At 42.8% G+C, this 19,144-nt stretch overlaps 3 protein-coding genes across 6 annotated transcripts; all 3 read right to left on the reverse strand.

Moving 5' to 3' along the window:
- Positions 1–2,541: 2,541 nt before the first annotated feature.
- LOC124146348 lies at positions 2,542–8,080 on the reverse strand. The gene is made up of 4 exons (XM_046516591.2): positions 7,489–8,080; positions 4,582–5,919; positions 4,174–4,281; positions 2,542–3,556 (listed from the first exon to the last, which is right to left on the reverse strand). The coding sequence occupies exons 1-4, from the start codon at positions 7,732–7,734 to the stop codon at positions 3,332–3,334; spliced, it is 1,917 nt and encodes a 638-aa protein (XP_046372547.2). The 5' UTR covers positions 7,735–8,080; the 3' UTR covers positions 2,542–3,331.
- A 2,132-nt stretch (positions 8,081–10,212) lies between these two features.
- Positions 10,213–13,412, reverse strand: LOC124146349. The gene is made up of 4 exons (XM_046516593.2): positions 13,060–13,412; positions 11,568–12,689; positions 11,348–11,455; positions 10,213–10,904 (listed from the first exon to the last, which is right to left on the reverse strand). Exons 1-4 carry the CDS (start codon positions 13,204–13,206, stop codon positions 10,701–10,703), a joined length of 1,581 nt encoding a protein of 526 aa, XP_046372549.1. The 5' UTR covers positions 13,207–13,412; the 3' UTR covers positions 10,213–10,700.
- Positions 13,413–14,535: 1,123 nt separating this feature from the next.
- LOC124146347 lies at positions 14,536–18,975 on the reverse strand. Of its 4 annotated transcripts, none has more exons than XR_007219928.1 (5): positions 18,714–18,975; positions 17,621–18,289; positions 16,971–17,078; positions 15,478–16,239; positions 14,536–14,877 (listed from the first exon to the last, which is right to left on the reverse strand). XR_007219928.1 is itself a non-coding variant. In XM_046516590.2 (4 exons), exons 1-4 carry the CDS (start codon positions 18,852–18,854, stop codon positions 16,120–16,122), a joined length of 1,038 nt encoding a protein of 345 aa, XP_046372546.2. In that variant the 5' UTR covers positions 18,855–18,975; the 3' UTR covers positions 14,536–16,119. The 4 variants fall into 4 exon arrangements, 1 of the variants encoding a protein (XP_046372546.2); XR_007219927.1 differs by having other exon boundaries at positions 14,536–14,907; positions 15,238–16,239; XR_007219926.1 differs by having other exon boundaries at positions 14,908–16,239.
- Positions 18,976–19,144: the final 169 nt, after the last annotated feature.

The following is a 19,144-nucleotide window of genomic DNA, read 5'->3' on the forward strand; positions in this document are numbered from 1 at the left end:
TGATGCAGGTCTGAGACGTTTACCACTTCGGTGAAACCCTAGGGCACGGGTATGGTGCTGACAAACCTAGAAACATAATCAGGGCGAACCGGGATTTGAACCCACAATCATAGGTTTCTGTCGTGCCCAAGGGACGCGACTCTGCAAAGCGAATCGCGGCGCCGTAGACGACCGGGACACCCGTGCCCTTTTAATAGAAGGAATTGGCACACCTAAAACATCTTTGTCAATCATCGGCCCAGTGTGAGTTAAATGTTAAGAAAATAATACACGTGACAAGAACATTTATTACATTACAAGGGTGGAAATTTTGAACTTATTCACGAATTTTGGAATGCGGTCGCTTTAAAGGAAGAACGGAAATATCACGGTAGTCTGAAAGTCTCAATATTCTTAATATTTTCCTTGACATATTTATAATTCATTTAACCTCCGGTATCATCATTGTTGTCTGGTCATTTCATGGAGTGCGCTGGACCGGGTAGCCTTAAGCTTGTGGTTAAAGCGTTCGCTCGTCACGCCGAATGCCCGGGTTCTTTTCCCAACAACGGTACAATGTGTGAAGCCCGTTCCTGGTGTCCCCCGCCGTGATATTAATGGACTATGGCCAACATGGGGATAAAAAAACTCACTCACTCACTCACTCACTCTGTTTATGGATGTGTTTCCAGGTAAGATCAGGCATTTTTAAAATTTTGAAATTTATTATTTGAAAATTCGGCAATTCGAATTAGAAACAAATCCTTTCAGCGGGACTTGTTGGGGCTGTGAGTTTTATTTGGGTTGGTAGATGGATATGGAAATGTAATTTATCTGTGACCCGTGAAGATTCGGGGTACAATAGGTCTTCAGCAACCCATGCTTGTCGTTAAAGACGACTATTGTTGTCGTAAGAGGCGACTAACGGGATCGGGTGGTCAGGCTCGCTGACTTGGTTGATGCATGTAAAGTCAAACGGTACGCAACACACAGGCACGTCTCTCTCTCTCTTTCTTTCTCTCTCTCTCTGTATATATATATAAATATGTATAATATATATATGTGCCATAATCTTGAACGCGACGTTAAACACCAGCTCACATTCACTTTGATAACGCCATCTTTCCTGTATTTTGTCTTTTATTGACGAATTTAGATTTGAAATAAATTCAAATTTGTGTTAATCCTGTAATTTGAAATTTGAAAAAAGAACCGGATGCGGAAAGTATTTGGTATTTCCCACACCAAACCGCTATACCGCACACGTGATGTTATACTTGTCACACAGCTGATTCATAAATGATAGTCGGTTAACCGTGGTTGCCACAGCTACACAAAAACTGCAACCTGCTCGTCCACACCCAACGACGCAACAGATGACCCAATTCAACGGAAAACCTGGCTCCGCGCCAAGGGGAATCCCCTCGTGTCGAAACTGCTGGTAATACCAAGAGTCCGATCGAATGATTATGTCCGAATCTAGTTACATGTCTACATACCTCCATCTATGGTGTTGTAACGCTGATAAATATAAACATTATCTAAACTGGGTCAATTTCTGCAGATGCACAATAGCGTGAATTATCTGAATGTATTTATAAACACACCGCGGTAAAACCACCATGTCATGTCTAAAAATAGACTGGGAATACCAGCTTTACACATTTAACCGCAGATGACTCCAATTTAACTGCGCAGTTCCTTCCATTCTTACCCAACCTTCGTCTTGGGATAAACTGTTTCCTTCAACAAAATCAACTAGTTGTAATAAATTATTATAAAATATTCGTTACTAAAGGGACCTGTTTCAAATTATTTTTCATGGGTTGTCTACACACATAAAAACAGAACACCAGACTCCCATTAAAATAGGACTCCTTTCATAGAACAAAAAATATCCGTTTCCAGTCATTCAAGCATCATCGACTTTCGTTATTGTGAGCTCGGTTATCTCGAAGTTTTACTTGTCTCGAACCTTCCAATTTTGACATAAAGACTTGAGGAACATTTCAGGCTTACTGTGATGGCATCACACGTCGCCCTCAATTGGGGATTCGAACCCGGCTGGTCGGCTTGACGAGTCAGCCCTCCAACCACTATGATTCCCACAGCTCTCGATATACAGTTAAACCCCGTTGTGCCGAACTCGTGGGGAATTGGAAACAAAGTTCGATTTATCCGGGGTTCGAGACAACCAACAAAGTGAATTTCCGACAACCAACCGTCATGTTATGGGAGATTATTACATGTAGAGGACCCGTGAAGATCCGGGGTAGAATAGGTCTTCAGCAACACATGCTTGCCGTAAAAGGCGGATATGCATCGGGTAGTCAGGCTTGCTGACTTGGTTGATGAATGTCATCGTATCCCAATCGCGTAGAGCGATGCCCATGAAATCAATCACCGGATTGTCTGTTCCAGACTCAGATATTTACAGACCACCGTCATATAGCTGGATAATTACTGAGTGCGACGTTAAACAACAAACATAAATAAACAAACATGTAAAGGTTAACTCATATATCTATTCTATGAATAGTTCAAACAGAAATGAAATTCAAATATCATAAAATAATTTATTCACGATATAGTAATATTCAATATAAATAACCAACAGAGTTTTGTGACATATTCTGTACACGTAAAACACCGGGTGTTCGTCATCAGATGTAATGGGAGTGACTGAGTTGGGTTTATCGCCGCTTTTAACAGTTTTCCAGTTATATCGCGGCGTGTCAGCTTAATGTGGAAGGAAAGCCCGAAGTGATGCAGGTCTCAGACGTTTACCCCTACAGTGAAACCCACGAGCACGGGTATGGTGCTGACAAACCTAGAAACATAATCGGGGCGAATCGGGATTCGAACCCACAATCATAGGTTTCTGTCGTGTCCAAGGGACGCAACTCTGCACAGCGAATCGCAACGCTTTAAGCGACTGGGCCACCCTACCCCCAGATGTAATGGGAACATCATATCCCCATTTAAAAAGGACACTTGTGTGTCAGACACAAGGTGTCCAATGTCATTTTCAGCACTTGTTACCTAGCATACGGGGTTTACATATACCCGGTCGAAAAGTGTCCTGATGGGCAGTCACACTACCACACACTGTAGTCGTAGTCACAAGGTGTTCACATGGTCACAAGGTGTTCACATAGTCACAAAGTTTTCACATAATCACAAAGTACTCACACCCCCAAACCGCCGATTCAGTCCCCACACGGCCCGATAACCAGACCCCCACATGCTATGTCCTTGGTGTTATCATGGCCCGGCATCAATACCTTGACATGTTCACGTGTTCGGGGAGTCTTTTTAAACGATTGACATTTCAATATCCACCTTGACGTTATCACGTGTTTTCAAATTGTTCCGAGGCGAGGACATCACAAATGGCTTCTTGGAGGGACTTGGCGGGGGCCGCTCTCGCCGAGTCTGCGATGGAGTCATCTTCCCTTATGATTTCACAACTGCATCCAATTTCAGCTATTTCCTGGAGGTCTTGCGCCATGTTTGTCTTCAGCTGCGCAATTTCTCTCGCCAGCTGTTTATTCTCACGCTCCAAATTCTTCACCTCCTAAAACACAAATAAGGAATATGCATATTTCTAACTTATACAAAGAAAAAAACATAATTAAAATATTCTACAATACCGACTTCTGAGGTTTGTGACGTACTCAATAGCTACAAGCATCTACGTGAGTGAGTGAGTTGGGTTCAACGCCGTTTTAACAGTATTCCAGTTATATCGCGGCGTGTCAGCTTAATGTGGGAGGAAAGCCCGAAGTGATGCAGGTCTCAGACGTTTACCACTACGGTGAAACCCACGAGCACGGGTATGGTGCTGACAAACCAAGAAACAAAATCGGGGCGAACCGGGGTTCGACCCCACAATCATAGGTTCTGGCGTGCCCAAGGGACGCAACTCTGCACAGCGAATCGCGGCGCCTTAGACGACTGGGCTACCCGTGCCCCCTAATAGAAGGACTTGGCACACCTCAAACATCTTTGTCAATCATCGGCCCAGTGTGATTTAAATTATAAGAAAATAATTCACGTGACAAGAACATCCATTACATTACAAGGGTCGAAATTTTCAACGTATTCACGACCTTTGGAATGCGGTCGATTTAAAGGAATGACGGAAATATCACGGTAGTTTGAAGTTTATATATCTACGTGAAGGAGCCATACCTTCTGAAGATTCTGGAGATGTTCCTCTCGCTTTTTACGGCTCTTGACTGCGCTCTCTCGGTTCTTCATTTTTCGCGTGGTAGCTTTCGTCTTCTCTTCTGCACTGGGCTAGTGTGGTAAAAAATTTAATTGTGAATCACAGTGTGATTGGAAGTTCATAAATGACTATCTCCCCTCACAAAATAATAAAAAAATGGTTCAACATTATCGGATCAATAGCATATTCCTGGGGCCATTTTGAAAAATTATACTAACATCTGTCCATTGCACCCCCACACCACTACACGCACTAATATATGTCAACCAGCCACCACAACCACCTGCCGAAAGTCCTGAATGACAAAATCATTCTGTGATGGATTAAATGTAAAAAGTCTGTCTGTTATTTATTTATTCTATAAATCTCACCTCGCCTATAGGTCTGTCCTCAAAGGAAACCTTCAGCTCGCCTTTCCCTTCCTTCAGCCGCTTAAGCTGAATCTTGTTCTTTAGTTCCAACTTGAGGAGTGGTCTAACGGAATTCTCCTTGACCGCAGACATCGCTGCCCGTTTCGCCTCATCAGAAGCGTTAGTGAACCTCTCACCGAACCTCGTAGTAAAGATCTCTGTTGATGTTGATTCTTGGGAGTCTCCGTTCTGGACTTCCGGCTGGTTCTCTGGGTCCTGCAGTTCCTGCGGGTCGTCCTGCAGTTCCTGTGTTTCGTCCTGCCGGGTGTGATCAGGGGGAGGGGACGGCGGGCGTGGCGTCAACTCAGTGTACGTGAGGACATCACTTGCGTTCTGGGTTTCATCCACCGACTGGTAAGCAGCCACCTCCATTATCTCCTCGCCTCCCTGACCTTGACCACACATATCGTTCTCACAATCGTCTGATTGTATCGTCTGATAATACACCACCCGTTCGACACCTTGGGTGTCATCTGGCACTTCTTGGAAATCAACACCAACACCCTCGGCATAAGCAGGTTCGTACTGGATGTATTGAACAGATTGATATGTTATTGGGTCATTCTCTGGCGCCGCAATAACAGGTTCTTCGTCCAGTCTTATAACAGGTTCTTCTTCCATTCTTTGTATGGCGTCAATGTCTGCGACGACTGTGTTATCGAAACGGACATCTGTCCCATCTTGGCTGGCCTCTTCTGGTGACCGCCTGTAGCTTTCTATGTTCAGCATCTTGCACTCAATATCATTTGGGTAGGGGATGGGGTCATTTAGGAATCTGATAAATGAAGCCGTCTTTCCGTCCTTCCCGGTCACCAGCACTCTGGGCAAATCTTGAGGAGACGCTTGAGGGAAATGCTCTTTGCCAGTCTGCACTGATTCAAACACTGTAGTCGGTATGTTGTTTGGGTACGTTGGTTGAGGCAACGGCTCTCTGAATACAGGCGAAGGTGACTGAAGAACGTATTGTACCGGAGTCTCAGGTGGTCTCGTCTCCACTTCAACCGGAGACTGGAGTTTAGTCTCTGTGTTCACAACAACTTGTCTCTGGCCCTCAAACACAGATGTACCAGCGTGGAGATGATTGTTTGTCGCTGTGGCGGCCTGAGTCGGAGTGACAGCAGGTTGAGGCAGTGAGATTGGGACTGTCTTCGACACAGACTGGGCATTTAGTGTCAGACCTTGCGGAGGCTGAGCGTTTGAGATTTGAAAACTGAAGCCAAAGTTTCTATTACTTTCTTGAAATGTCAGTCCTGAACTGGAAGAGAACTGAGGAGTGCGTGGCTCGGGGCTCAGTTCTGTCTGGAAGTCGTAAAACAAAATGGGAATTAATCATGGGCTTTTGTTCACACTGAATATCCTAAACAGGAAACTGACTAACAGTATACAGTAAACTACAGTTATTACGAACACCCTTATTACGAAATGATCGATATAAGGAACTAAATTTTAGTCCCGGCCATTTGTTGTATACATGCTGTATATATACGAACTACGGTTATTACGAACTACAATTAGTGGTCCCTTTCTGTTCGTTATAACCGTAGTTTACTGTACATGTATACCTGACCTACCTCTAATGTGCAATTTCAGTCACGAGCAATTCGACTAAACCCAAACATCTCATACTCCTTTTATCCCGACATGTTGTTTAAAACGAAGTACGAAGTAGCTGTACTGTTTGTCTCGAAATATTGATAACTATAAGTTGGTCCCCAGGATATCGTGTCAACAAGGCATTATTGGATGTAGAGTTCACTAACCTCGCAAAAACGAAACATTGATAACCCGACATGTATTAGATGTCTTCCGGGATATCATGTCAACGAAATATCACTGAGTGTGGAGTGCCCACTAACAAAGTTGATAAGTCGAACCTCCCAACATGGTTAGATTTGAAAGGGAAAGTCATCAGAAGTGAAACATCACCAACTCGAACTTCACAACTCATATATCAGTTCACACGATGTAACTTTACAGTCTGTATGAATATTTACAAACTCCGTTTGTCTCGAACTACGGATTTCTCGAACTGAACTTTTCCCAGGACTTCGATTTAAAGAGGCTTAAATGAAATATTTAGTTGTCATATGAAAATCCGCCTTTACGAAATGTGGAAGCTCGGCCTCGACCCGGAAGAACATTAACCTCCGGAATCCGGAACACTCAATAGGTGCCTTGTTCTATTTGTTTGTAATGTCCACTCAATTTGAACACCAATTCATGTTTGTATATGTGTTGATATAAAATAAACACGTTCGATAAAAAAACAACCGGAAAGTGAAGCTAACGAATATTTCATACACTGACGGGGTAAAAGATGTGCTTAAATAAACACATGGATTAAACGTGTACACTGTCCGTATAGACCCACTGGTATGATGAATAGATTATTAGTTTCACAAACGCAGCCTGAGACGGAACAATATCAAATGAACAATCCGAAATAGCCTTGAGTTTGATTTCCTAATAAATTATCTTATCGAGACAGACAGGTCAAATTGATTAATGTCTGCATGTAATCTATTGATAAGTAAACAAACATGGTAAAACTAGACACTTAAATATATTAACGACTCTTGTCTGTTAAGTGCTGTAGTATAATGTCATAGTAGATGATTAAAGCAATTGAAAAAGGGCGTCAACTCTAAACACTTATCAGCGACGAATATTTGAATATTGAAACATGTAAATTATAAATGAGTATTTACAAAGGCAATGATATTAAATAATAGGATATATAAACAACCATTAACAACGGTTTGCCTTTTAATCCAGAATATTTGTAAAAGTTCCCAGGAGATTACTGTTAGCTATATTTCGATTATCCGCAGAGAGGAGATATGAACATTAAGACTCCCATGTACTTACATCAGAGGTGTCAGGTACAACTGACGTTGTCATTGGGGACCGGTACTGCTGCCCACATGTCCTGTATTTAAACATGCTGTAGATGATGTTGTTGAGGTCGGTGCTGTTAAGACTTGGTATTTCCAGTGCCATTGTGGAATTATTGGAATGTCGAGACGATTTGATTCCGTGTTCGTCTCTCACTCGGTCTGAAGTTTTCTGTTCTGACTTTACGGTTAAACCAGTCCAATGTTGTGAGCCAGCCATTCACTGTCAGTCACGTGACATTTTGAACCAATCAGATTCAAGAAAGTTGGTCTTATGAGAATTCGCGGATTAAAACAATAAGGAAATAGCTAATTGTTCTTGTGATTCGAGTAATTGCGAACATTGATTTACTCGACTCTATCACAGTTTTATCCTGTTTCTGCCAGTATGTGATGCTCTCTATCGACGTATTCAATCCATCAGTGAACGTCGATATAAATACCGCCAGGTCAGAAAATACACGTCCATCACAATCACACCACAAACGGCAACTGAAGCTCTGGGCCTGCCCGAATTGTTCTAAAAATAGACGGGGAAAACCCAAGTGACATAATACGCTATAGTTGTAAAGCTGACCTACAAAAACTGTTATTCTTAGCGCAGACGTCTCGGGCAAACATTGCCCTTATAAACGGAACATAGCTGCCTTATATACTGAACAACATTCATGTGTCACCGACGCAGAGCAGAACAGTTCTGTATAACACTGAAAGCGCTATCAGCGGTATAAGAAACACGGTCTGTTCACCATCGAGACCCCCTATAGCGCTGTGTGCACGTACTCAATATTTCTAGCATGTAACATGTGTGTGTGTGTGTGTGTGTGTGTGTGTGTTTGTTTGTTTGTTTGTGTGTATGTGTGTGAGTGTGTGTGTGTGTGTGTGTGTGTGTGAAATGTGAAATGAACGACGGGTAATGAATTGGGTGCGGCTGTTTGAGACAGGGATAGGAGACGGCGTAGTGAGTTTGGGCAGTATAATGTTTTCATCCCCGCTGTGACCTCGCCTGGACTGTCAAACGTGTTTACAGGAAGCAACGTCACGGATATCGTCGACGCGGAAAGTCATATGAGGAACCACGTGACCAGTCATGCGCGTTTATAGACGGCGAATCGTCCCTCGTTACCCTTGGTAAATTTCCCTTCCATCCTTAATCGTCAGTTCAGGTACATTAGCCCATGAGTGAATCTGACCGTCTTAAAACAGCATTCGGTTACTATGGCAACAGCCACGTCAGGCCCATAAGAGGCGTGAGGGTGGTCAAGTCGCCTGAGGAGCCGCAGGTTTGCGTTTCTTGGACACTAAATGAACAAGTGATCGTGGGTTCGAATCCTGGCTCGCCCCGTTTGTATTTTTGGGTTTGTCAGCACCATGCTATGGGTTTCACCAAAGTGGTAAATGTTTCAAATTTGAGATTAAGAAAAGAAAAGTAGGTTTACTAAATATATTTAGTTAATGCCACGATTACGGGGCAATTTAAATATTGGAGAGGTTATATAAAAATAACCATTAGTTTCTGAAATCTGTAGGTGAGTTGAAATGAAATGGGGTTTAACGTCGCGTTCAACAAGATTATTGCACTTATCTTACGACGTGCATGCTTTCATGTGTTTTTGTGTGCGTGTGTGTATTTGTGTGCGTGTGCGTGTGCGTGTGCGTGTGTGCGCGCACTTGTGTGTAATGCCGGTTTTATAGCGCTAATTCCATCCCCTTATCTAATGATAAGAGCATATTTGTCAATTAATATATTTTATTCGCTAAAGGATACACAAAGTCAGTCAGTAAAACGTTATTATAAATACACATAGTAATATATGGTCAGAAGAAATAACGAAATTATATTGGGCTATATTGCAAGTATATGTATGCTATATATTACTGACTGGACACGCGGCATATACATATGGGATAAGCCAAGTGTCTATATTTCAAAGAAACACTTCTAACTGTTATGTGTAAACACATTCCATGATATGTATGGATGATCAACATTTTTTTCCTGCGGATTCCTTATTCTCTCAAACAATCGTAATTAGCTATATCACTCAAAAGAAGTTAAGGACCCCCCCCCCCCCCCCCCCCCGATTCTTTCATATCATTGACCGGCCGTGATATTGCTGGAATATTGCCAAAAACGGCTTAAAAAGCCATACTCACGCATTCCTATTACTGTAGTTAACCTGTCATGACATGACAGATTAACTAAAGTAATATGAAGGTTGGTCCTTAACTGCATTGCAGATTATCTATAGTCATATGAAAGAATCTGGTGATCCTTAACTTCTTTTGTGTAGCATATAGATCATTACAGTTGACCTGCCCTCGTCTCGCTGCCCTCTATAATAAGACATACCGTTGAGATAACACTACCAAGTGTAGGTTTTCTACATGTGGTTTTACCCCGCTTTTAGCAATATTCCAGCAATGTCACGGCGGGGGACACCAGAAATGGGCTTCACACATTGTACCCATGTCGGGAATCGAACCCGGGTCTTCAGCGTGACAAGCGAACGATTTAACCACTAGGCTACCCGACCGCCCCTTTTCTACATGTGCCAGTGACCGGCCACTCGCCTCTTCTGCCATCCTAATTTGGTATTATTAGACCACAGAATATTAGATTTCTTGAAGTTTTAGAAAGACACCTCAGATCATTTTATAATCTTGATAAATAAATATACGAATTGAAAGTATTCAATTTCGAATTAGTTTATTGTATTTAATGCTATATATTAAAGACTTGCATAAGAGGTATGTAAAACAGTGTCATCCGACGTATCGATCACTCATTTTATGTAACAGATTTTCTTAACAATAGAGTTGTTCTTCTACAACGGATGTACGACATTTTTAAACTACTCAAATGAAGTGAAGGGCCACATGATTTTTTCATATTACTATATAGTTCATATGACATACCATAAAATGCCATGACAGATTAACTTTAGTGATATGAAAGAATTGGGTGGTCCTGTACCTCTTTTGAGCTGTACATATGGTATTGACAACTCGTGTTATCGTTATGCTCACTGACGTATCAAAGACTTGCCACCATTTCATGCGTGGGCATCACACCGGCCCCATGTGACATGCAAGTTTGTTGCGTGTCTTTCCGGGCATGCGTATTTGAACGTATGTGCATTGGGTTTGCGCAGACATGTCATTTCCAGAATTATATTTGCGAATTCAGACCTTGGCTTCCGAAGCCAAGTATTTCTCTAAAGCGTCCAGCAAGTCATTGATTCCCATCTGGTTCGGGGGTTTCCGGAAGCCCGTTGCCAAGTGACAAATGCGTCTGTCCCACCAGTGTTGCAACACGTCCCTGACCTTTGTGCTCTTCTCGACCTCTGACCTCAGTTTCTCGACCTCTTTCTCAGCCTCGGCGTTCTCCTGTTGGTTTGAAATATGAAAAAATGTAAAGTTTGGTCTCGTACTTGAATGATTTCATCATTAAATGTATAACACTATTTATTATTAACGTTTTGGGACGTGTGGCACAGTCGTCTAAGGCGCCACAATAGGCCGCGCAGAGTTGCGTTTCTTAGTCGTGCCAGAAGAATCAGACTCCAATATTCGACCATGATCCTTTGGTTTGTCGGCACCACAGCCATCCCGCTGAGTTTCATCCAGTGTTAAACCCCTGTGACCTGCATCACTTTGGTCGTTTTCAGCTATGATTTGACAGAAGTACCGTCAAAAGCGACGGAAAACCCGTCACTCGCCCAATTCAACGCTATTGGGACAAACATTTGTTTTTATTGTAAATCAAAACGTCATGTCAGTGAAAGCATTATCAAGTGATGGAGTACATGTACATCACTATTCAAGACTACCTGGATCAGCCGCTTCATCTTCTCCTGGCGGTGTAATCGGCTCCTGTTGGCGGAATCCTTGTTCTTTTGCTTTCTGAGAACAATCTTCTGTTTTTCTTCTTCGGTCAGCTAAACGAAAGAATTAAAATTATCGACTTCAGATATCGGAAATACTTTATAATCATTAAAACAAATATTTATGAAATGTCAAAATAGTACATCAGGTAAAGTATTCTCCTACCTTTCCAGCTGGTTTGTTGAGGAAGGAAACCCTCAGTTCCTTCTCTCCTCTCTGGAGCCTCTTGAGCTGAATCTTCGACTTCAGTCCCTCTTTAACTGAGACAGATGTATATACATCGTGTGCGGCAGTGGCTGTGGCGCTGTTCGTTTCCGGTTCCGGCGACGGGATATCTCCGATGAATGACGACGAGGCTGTGTGCTGTTGGTATGGGACGCCTCGATCTGCCAGGTCCATAGTTACATCGATCATTGTCTGCGTGGAAATGAGGCTGGTGCCTGCAGAATTCTGCGAGGGTGCAGACAGAAAGTCCACGATTTCCAAATGTGCGGCACTTGAATTGGAGGTCAAAGGATCCATCGGTGTTCCCATGATGGCGGATCCCGACTCAGCCATAGACCATTCAGCCCTGGTGTTGTTCATAGACGGATCCGTCGTTGATCCCGGGATGGAGGATCCGGACTCCATCATTGAGTCTGCAGTTGGAGATCCGGACAGGGGCGAGAGGGTATGCGCTATGGTGCCATCAGGAACAGATGGGACACTAACATACGTGCCCGTTCCAGAAGTAGGCGTCGGTTGGTAAGCGGGTTCAAATTGAAAGATCAACTGCAGCAACTGGTTCAAGTCATCATGTGAAAGATCAGGTTGCAACGGAACAGCTTCGTATATAGGGGAGTCAGCAGCAGGTTGGGCGTCTTTAACGCCATTTGTAAATGAAATCTGCGACGATGTTTGTAGCTGTTCCGGGTTTTCAATAATTATCCTCTGAGTCTGTGTTTGGTTGCTGTCCGGTGACCCCATTGCTTCCGAGAACAAAGGGAGGAACTCTGTGTAAGGTATGCCACCCAGGTCAGCATCAGTGGCCTTGTCCTCTTGGTAGTTTGCCACCGTTCCGCACTGAGTCAGTGTTTCAGGCTGGGTGATGTAGGCTTGGTCCATGGTGATAGTTCTGTCTGGTTCAGTGGCCTTCGTAGGTGTAACTGAATGAATCTGTTTCACACCAATATGTATGTCTGGATTGCTCTCTGATTCGATGGGATGCATCACGTGACCTGTCTTTTCGATTTCTGATTGGTTGTCAACCATGGAAGCACCGGACACGTCAAGGGGACTTCCTTGAACCTTTGAAGGTGGAAATGTTAATTTATTAATCTATTTTTAAATATGAGTAATGGTCATGTAAATAAAGCCATTATCATTAAACTCCGTGTTTCTTTCCATAATGTAATTGTTTTGATAACGTTGCATGTTTCTGGTTTCTTTCAGAAATGCAAATTGCTCAACCATAGAATATATAAGCCTTGATTAATAATAATTGTTTTAAAAAATGATAGGGGCCTCCGTGACATCATGCATTACCCAAAATATGATTACATCTTTTTCATATAAAATACATAATGATTATGAAATGTTAAAGAAAGTCAGATGGTACTGACATTTTCTAGAGCAGTATAACGGTATATCATGAGGATACAGAAACCTGATCTCTCACCTCTCCATATTCCTGATCCAAGTCGGGGAAGAGTATTTCCTTGTTCCACGCGCTGTAGTCGCCAAGAAGCGTCTTCAGGTAGCTTGTCGGGTTGTCCGTCACCACGCCGCTCATCTCCGGTACTCGTTTCTGCACACTGGGATCCATTGTTACTTCCTTGTCCGATTTCTGCTGACCGCCTTTTTACCGTTGTTCTTCTACACCCGTCTTCGACGCTTGCTCTCGAGTCAATGCTATCCGTAACAGATACGCTGCATAGATTCTAACTTCAGCGCCAGCTTGGTCTAATAGTTTCATTCATAACGCCACGTCATTCTGCGGTGGAGGAAACCTGTACATGAGTGATTGCATCACCCTGTTGGTCGTGTCTCGTGACGGCCCTCTATCACGTGCGTGCTTTTAAAACATGGAAATATTTAACTATCTCGTGCTCACTCTATTTTCTTCCTTGATAGAATGCATTAGGAGGCTTTCACTATGAAGGCAAATGATTTCGTTTTTTCATGTCATTTCAATATAAAAATAGCTGCATTTGGACGTTTACACTGAAAATGGCCAATGTCAGAAATCCTGTTACTCGGGGATGCCCCTTTTTATTTCGAAAAAAATCATTATTTCTGTATAAATTACCACCAAAGACAATAAATAGATCTTAAATGTGCACCCCCCCCCCCCCCCCCCCCCTTTTCAAAAACGCTGTATCCGCCCATGATGTCAATCTCTCCTGTATAGGAGATATACTATTGTGTAGTATTTTCTGATATCAGATTCACTATGCATACAGAGGCGCATCAGTGCGTTGATTTCAGTGCAGTGTGTTTAGTGCTTGTAAGGTGTGCGTTTAGTTCAGATTACATTTTAATCAGCAAAAAAGCATTCCTCATTTCTTCAGTGTCAGTCTTCTGTTATTTTTTATGAAGTCGGTGCTGGATTAGGTCCGGGTGTCTCAAGCTAGTATTACACGCCACACAGCCCAGTGTAGACAACCGTTAACATTGTACGAAGATAGCGTCACCCTGTGTCCATTCTCACAGCCTACCTCCACACACGTCACAGCGTGGTGGAGGGGGGTGGGTTTGACGTCGCGTTAAGGATTATTGCACTTTATGACAATGTGCATGCATTTCAAATTTGAGATTAAGAAAAGAAAAGTAATTTTATTAAATATATATATATATATAAATATATATACATATAGCTGGAATATTGCTGAGTGCGGCGTTAAAAAACGTGTAACCTCACACGGCATTGGAAAACGTTCTTTGAAAGTTCTTAGTGTATAGATCCAGTAATATTTAGTATGCACCCATTTCTTGCAGGGATACGTTTATATATATATTAGTATTTGTACGCATTATGAACTATAGTCGAATCTATATCTCGCAGACCACATTCGTGACAACTCGTGTCATTCCGTGATATCCCGTTACGGAAAGGTGCGAGTAGTGACGAATACACAGTAAGCTGACACAGGTCACAGGAGAACAACAGAATATTTTATTTCAGTCACATAAATAAAAAAAACACACACATTCAGATAATACAAGACAACGTTAACATGTTGCACGGATCACCGAAATCACGGATGATTGTACGTGCATTACACGTTGACGCATAGGCAGCAACAGCCTTGCAACATAATTTTGATGATTATGGAAATGTTTTTGGAGATACAATTTTGATTGATCTATCATGTTAGCGTCAGTGTTGCGACTTTCGTCTGATATACAAAATAATATTGTCCCGTGCAGGAGGGTCGCAGCTTCATACACGAACTATTGTCTTTGTAATGTCGCCTCCTAACCACCTCCTAACCACCTTAAAATATGCAGATCTCATGCTAGCCACCTTGAAATATGCAGATCTCATGCTAGCCACATTGAAATATGCAGATCTCATGCTAGCCACATTGAAATATGCAGATCTCATGCTAGCCACATTGAAATATGCAGATCTCATGCTAGCCACCCTGAAATATGCAGATCTCATGCTAGCCACATTGAAATATGCAGATCTCATGCTAGCCACATTGAAATATGCAGATCTCATGCTAGCCACATTGAAATATGCAGATCTCATGCTAGCCACATTGAAATATGCAGATCTCATGCTAGCCACCTTGAAATGTGCAGATCTCATGCTAGCCACCTTGAAATATGCAGATCTCATGATAGCCACCTTGAAATATGCAGATCTCATGCTAGCCACCTTGAAATATGCAGATCTCATGCTAGCCACCTTGAAATGTGCAGATCTCATGCTAGCCACCTTGAAATATGCAGATCTCATGCTAGCCACCTTGAAATATGCAGATCTCATGCTAGCCACATTGAAATATGCAGATCTCATGCTAGCCACATTGAAATATGCAGATCTCATGCTAACCACCCTGAAATATGCAGATCTCATGCTAGCCACCTTAAAATATGCAGATCTCATGCTAGCCACCTTGAAATGTGCAGATCTCATGCTAGCCACCTTGAAATATGCAGATCTCATGCTAGCCACATTGAAATATGCAGATCTCATGCTAGCCACATTGAAATATGCAGATCTCATGCTAGCCACATTGAAATATGCAGATCTCATGCTAGCCACATTGAAATATGCAGATCTCATGCTAACCACCCTGAAATATGCAGATCTCATGCTAGCCACCTTGAAATGTGCAGATCTCATGCTAGCCACCTTGAAATATGCAGATCTCATGCTAGCCACCTTGAAATATGCAGATCTCACGATCGTCACGCCGAAGATCCGGGTTTGATTCCCCACATATATTTACAATATGTGAAGCCCATTTCTGGTGTCCCCCGCCGTGATATTGCTGGAATATTGCTAAAAGCGGCGTAATTCACTCACTCATGCCAGCCACCTTGATATATGCAGATCGCACGCTATCCATGGAATATTTAGAACGTCCTGTTAACCACCACGTGATGTTCCGGATTTCACTACGCAGCACCACAAACATTATCGGAATCTTGTGAGCCACCACCGTGTCATTGTGAACTTCTGTAACCACCACACAGAAGGCTAGCGCCTCAGACAGACAGTAGGCTAGCGCCTCAGACAGTAGGCGTGCTGGCGGAGACTGGTGGCAATTGATTTGCTTTCCTCTTGCAGCTGGGCCTTGACTCTCAGAAGCTCACTGCGTTGCTCACGGAGCTGTCTGGCTTTCTGGAAATACATGGAAATATTTACAATCATCACCATAGTCAGGACTTAACGAACTCGCGATCATCACCACAGTCAGGGAGGAACTGAAACATATTTTTGTCACTTCATATTTTTTTCTGCCGAGATACACAGTATTTCTTTTTCTATGGAATAAAAAACAGAAATTGTTTTCCTCACTTCACCTTTCTTTCGGTCAAGAAATACAGTATTTCTTTTCTGTGGAATGAACAGCCGAACAGTACATTTTTTAACTACATATGTTTTAGGCTTATCAGCATGCCATGTGATTAATATATCATATTTTATAATCTGAGGCAAAGTTAATTTTATTATTTTCTTTTTAATATTTTTTATTTCTTTTCCTTATACAACTAACACAGTCAGCATCCTGTAGTAGTAAGCATATTTGAAATGTCTTAAAACACGTTAGAAGGTCACACAATCACCGTCCTCCAGGAGACCCGTGAAGATCCGGGGTAGAATAGGTCTACAGCAACCCATGCTGGCCATAAATGGCGACCATGCTTGTCATTAGTCAGGATGGTCAGGCTCGCTGACTTGGTTGATGCATGTCATCGTATCCCAATTGCGTGGATCGATGCTCATGATGTAAATCACTGGGTTGTCTGGTCCATACTTAATTATTTACAGACCGCCGTTATATAGGGGAATATTGCCAAGTGCGGCGTTTAACACAAGCAAAAACAGACAAACAAACAAACCAAACTTACAGCTTCAAGTTCCAGTTCCTTCTCGTATTTCTTGTCCCTGCATCTCTTGGCCGCCAGTCGGTTCAACACCCGCTTGCGTTCCTTGGAGTCAAGAGTCCTCAGGTGTTCCTGATTAGAGAAAGCGATTATTTAATTGGTTTTGACATTTTACTGCAAAACCTCGTTAATCCGGACATTGCCCTACCCAGTGAAAAAAAATATTCCGGATAAACGAACCATGAATATTCCTTTAATTGTACATGGAATGTTCTTAACGGTAATTGTCCGGATTAGAGAGTTTCCGGAGTAACGAGGTTGGGAGATGTTTATATCTATTAAACCTACGACCACGTGTCCATTTGATATGAAGACAGTAAACTGCTAGGCAAAAGAAAGTATGAATCCATGTTTGATGGTTTGTAAAAATGAAACAAACAAGACATGTTATTTCGATGGCATTGTATATGACACGGGAATCATATCTATGCCATGGACCTATAGTATGTAGTATTTAGGCGACTGTCTTCAGCCTATTAATCTTTTGTTAACCTATGTATTGTTTGAGTCAAATTCAATTTTCAAGAGTAAATTCTTTTGAATTTTCTGTCAATATATATATATATACTTGAAACAAAATAAATAAAGAAATAGTTCCTAACAAGTTACCTTACCTTAAACTCTTGCGACGTTTCGTCCATGGAACTCTCAGAGACTCTGGACCTCGTCCTCCGAACCCTATTCCGTGTCTGGGAGCGAGTCTGCATAGATCGACTTGCATCCGGGGTACCGAGGTCTATATTGCTTTCCCCAACAGCACAGTTGGGATCTCCGATCGTAGCCATATCATGCAACTGTATTGTCTCCAGTGCGTCAGGACCTAGACTGGACATTAAACCTGCTTGACCAGTGTCCATCAATTCCCCATTTGTCCCAACTGGACAGTCGTAACCCTGCTCCAGTTCAGTTAGTTGAGAAAGAACTGGTAGAGTTGAACCACCATTTTGTATGGCCGCGTACGAGTTGTTAAGTGACATGCTCATGGTGTTGTCATGGGTGTGGTCGTTGTTGTGGTCGTTGGTGTCAGATTGCGCCACATCCGGCTGCATTGACGATACAGCGGCACCCGAGGACACAGGGTTGGCGACAACGTTGATGATGTCCATTAGCATCTGTTCTGTAACAGTACCGCACGTCTGTCCAAATGGGGCAACGTTTTGCGGGGCCAGCGAGGTAATCTGTCCACACTGAGAGTCTTGTGCGACACGCTGTGATGCTGCGCCGGTTGCGGGCGGTAGAGTCCGACGGTGAGGCGGAAGAGTCATGCGTGCTTGGAAGGCAGCCTTGTGATAAATAAAAGTGGGATAATAGTGTTGATCTCATTTACGATTCGTGTTTCCCTTTATTACTGATACAACTATATAAAACCAAATAAAAATCAGTTGATCGAAGCATGTACAATAATGGACATCTTCTCGTGGTTAAACTTTCTAACCCTCCCTCGTCTCTCTCTCTCTCTCTCTCTCTCTCTGTCTCTCTCTCTCTCTCTCTCTCTCTCTCTCTCTCTCTCTCTCTCTCTCTCCTCTCATATATAAATCATCCCCTCCCGCTGTCCCGGGCCACTCTCTCCCTAACCCTGTCAAGTTTCTCACTTTCATCCCTCCCTCCTTCTCTCTTTCTCCCCTCCCTCCTTCTCTCTACCCCCCCCCCCCCCCCCCCCCCCCCCCCCTCCCCTTCTCCCTCTCTTTCTCATCGTACATTACTTACCAGGTCTCCGAATTCAGTGGGATCTGACGCCGCAGAGCTCGGTACAATAGTTAGCGTGCCCGAGATAAACCCGTCGAATAGTGTGTCCATGTTGGCGTCCAGCGACGTATCATCAATATGCAGCTGGGCAGGTTGATCCATTGTTGCCCTCCACAGAATACACAACGAAATATCTAAAGTTACCCTGTACTTCGTGTAGCATGTGCTTGTAGCCTCGACACACCGTATGTCCTACTCGATATTCGAAAACATTCATGGGTATTTAATTTGACGTGGGTCTAATTTTAGAACAAGCCGCGATCTGTTTCCCGAAGCGACACAAATTCACAGTCAAAGTCAGTACTAGGAATATTGAGGCAGTGTCAACCGTGAATCATTACTATTGATGAAGCGTAATTGATTAATATTTCATTTCCGATTGTTTTATTAAA

The sequence above is a fragment of the Haliotis rufescens genome, unplaced genomic scaffold (genome assembly GCF_023055435.1).
Source record: "Haliotis rufescens isolate VD_foot unplaced genomic scaffold, xgHalRufe1.0.p SCAF_11, whole genome shotgun sequence".
In the NCBI taxonomy this organism is placed as follows: Eukaryota; Metazoa; Mollusca; class Gastropoda; order Lepetellida; family Haliotidae; genus Haliotis; species Haliotis rufescens.

Excerpts from the sequence above, each read along its gene's own strand:
- LOC124146347 (XM_046516590.2), bottom strand. The coding sequence starts at position 18,854 with ATGGATCAACCTGCCCAGCTGCATATTGATGATACGTCGCTGGACGCC. Across the intron at positions 17,079-17,620 it reads AAACGTCGCAAGAGTTTAAG|GAACACCTGAGGACTCTTGA; the intron begins GTAAGGTAACTT and ends TTCTCTAATCAG. Across the intron at positions 16,240-16,970 it reads AGGAACTGGAACTTGAAGCT|AAAGCCAGACAGCTCCGTGA; the intron begins GTAAGTTTGGTT and ends ATGTATTTCCAG.
- LOC124146349 (XM_046516593.2), bottom strand. The coding sequence starts at position 13,206 with ATGGATCCCAGTGTGCAGAAACGAGTACCGGAGATGAGCGGCGTGGTG. Across the intron at positions 12,690-13,059 it reads TGGATCAGGAATATGGAGAG|GTTCAAGGAAGTCCCCTTGA; the intron begins GTGAGAGATCAG and ends CCACCTTCAAAG. Across the intron at positions 11,456-11,567 it reads TCAACAAACCAGCTGGAAAG|CTGACCGAAGAAGAAAAACA; the intron begins GTAGGAGAATAC and ends TCTTTCGTTTAG.
- LOC124146348 (XM_046516591.2), bottom strand. The coding sequence starts at position 7,734 with ATGGCTGGCTCACAACATTGGACTGGTTTAACCGTAAAGTCAGAACAG. Across the intron at positions 5,920-7,488 it reads TTGTACCTGACACCTCTGAT|ACAGAACTGAGCCCCGAGCC; the intron begins GTAAGTACATGG and ends TACGACTTCCAG. Across the intron at positions 3,557-4,173 it reads ATCTCCAGAATCTTCAGAAG|GAGGTGAAGAATTTGGAGCG; the intron begins GTATGGCTCCTT and ends TTTGTGTTTTAG.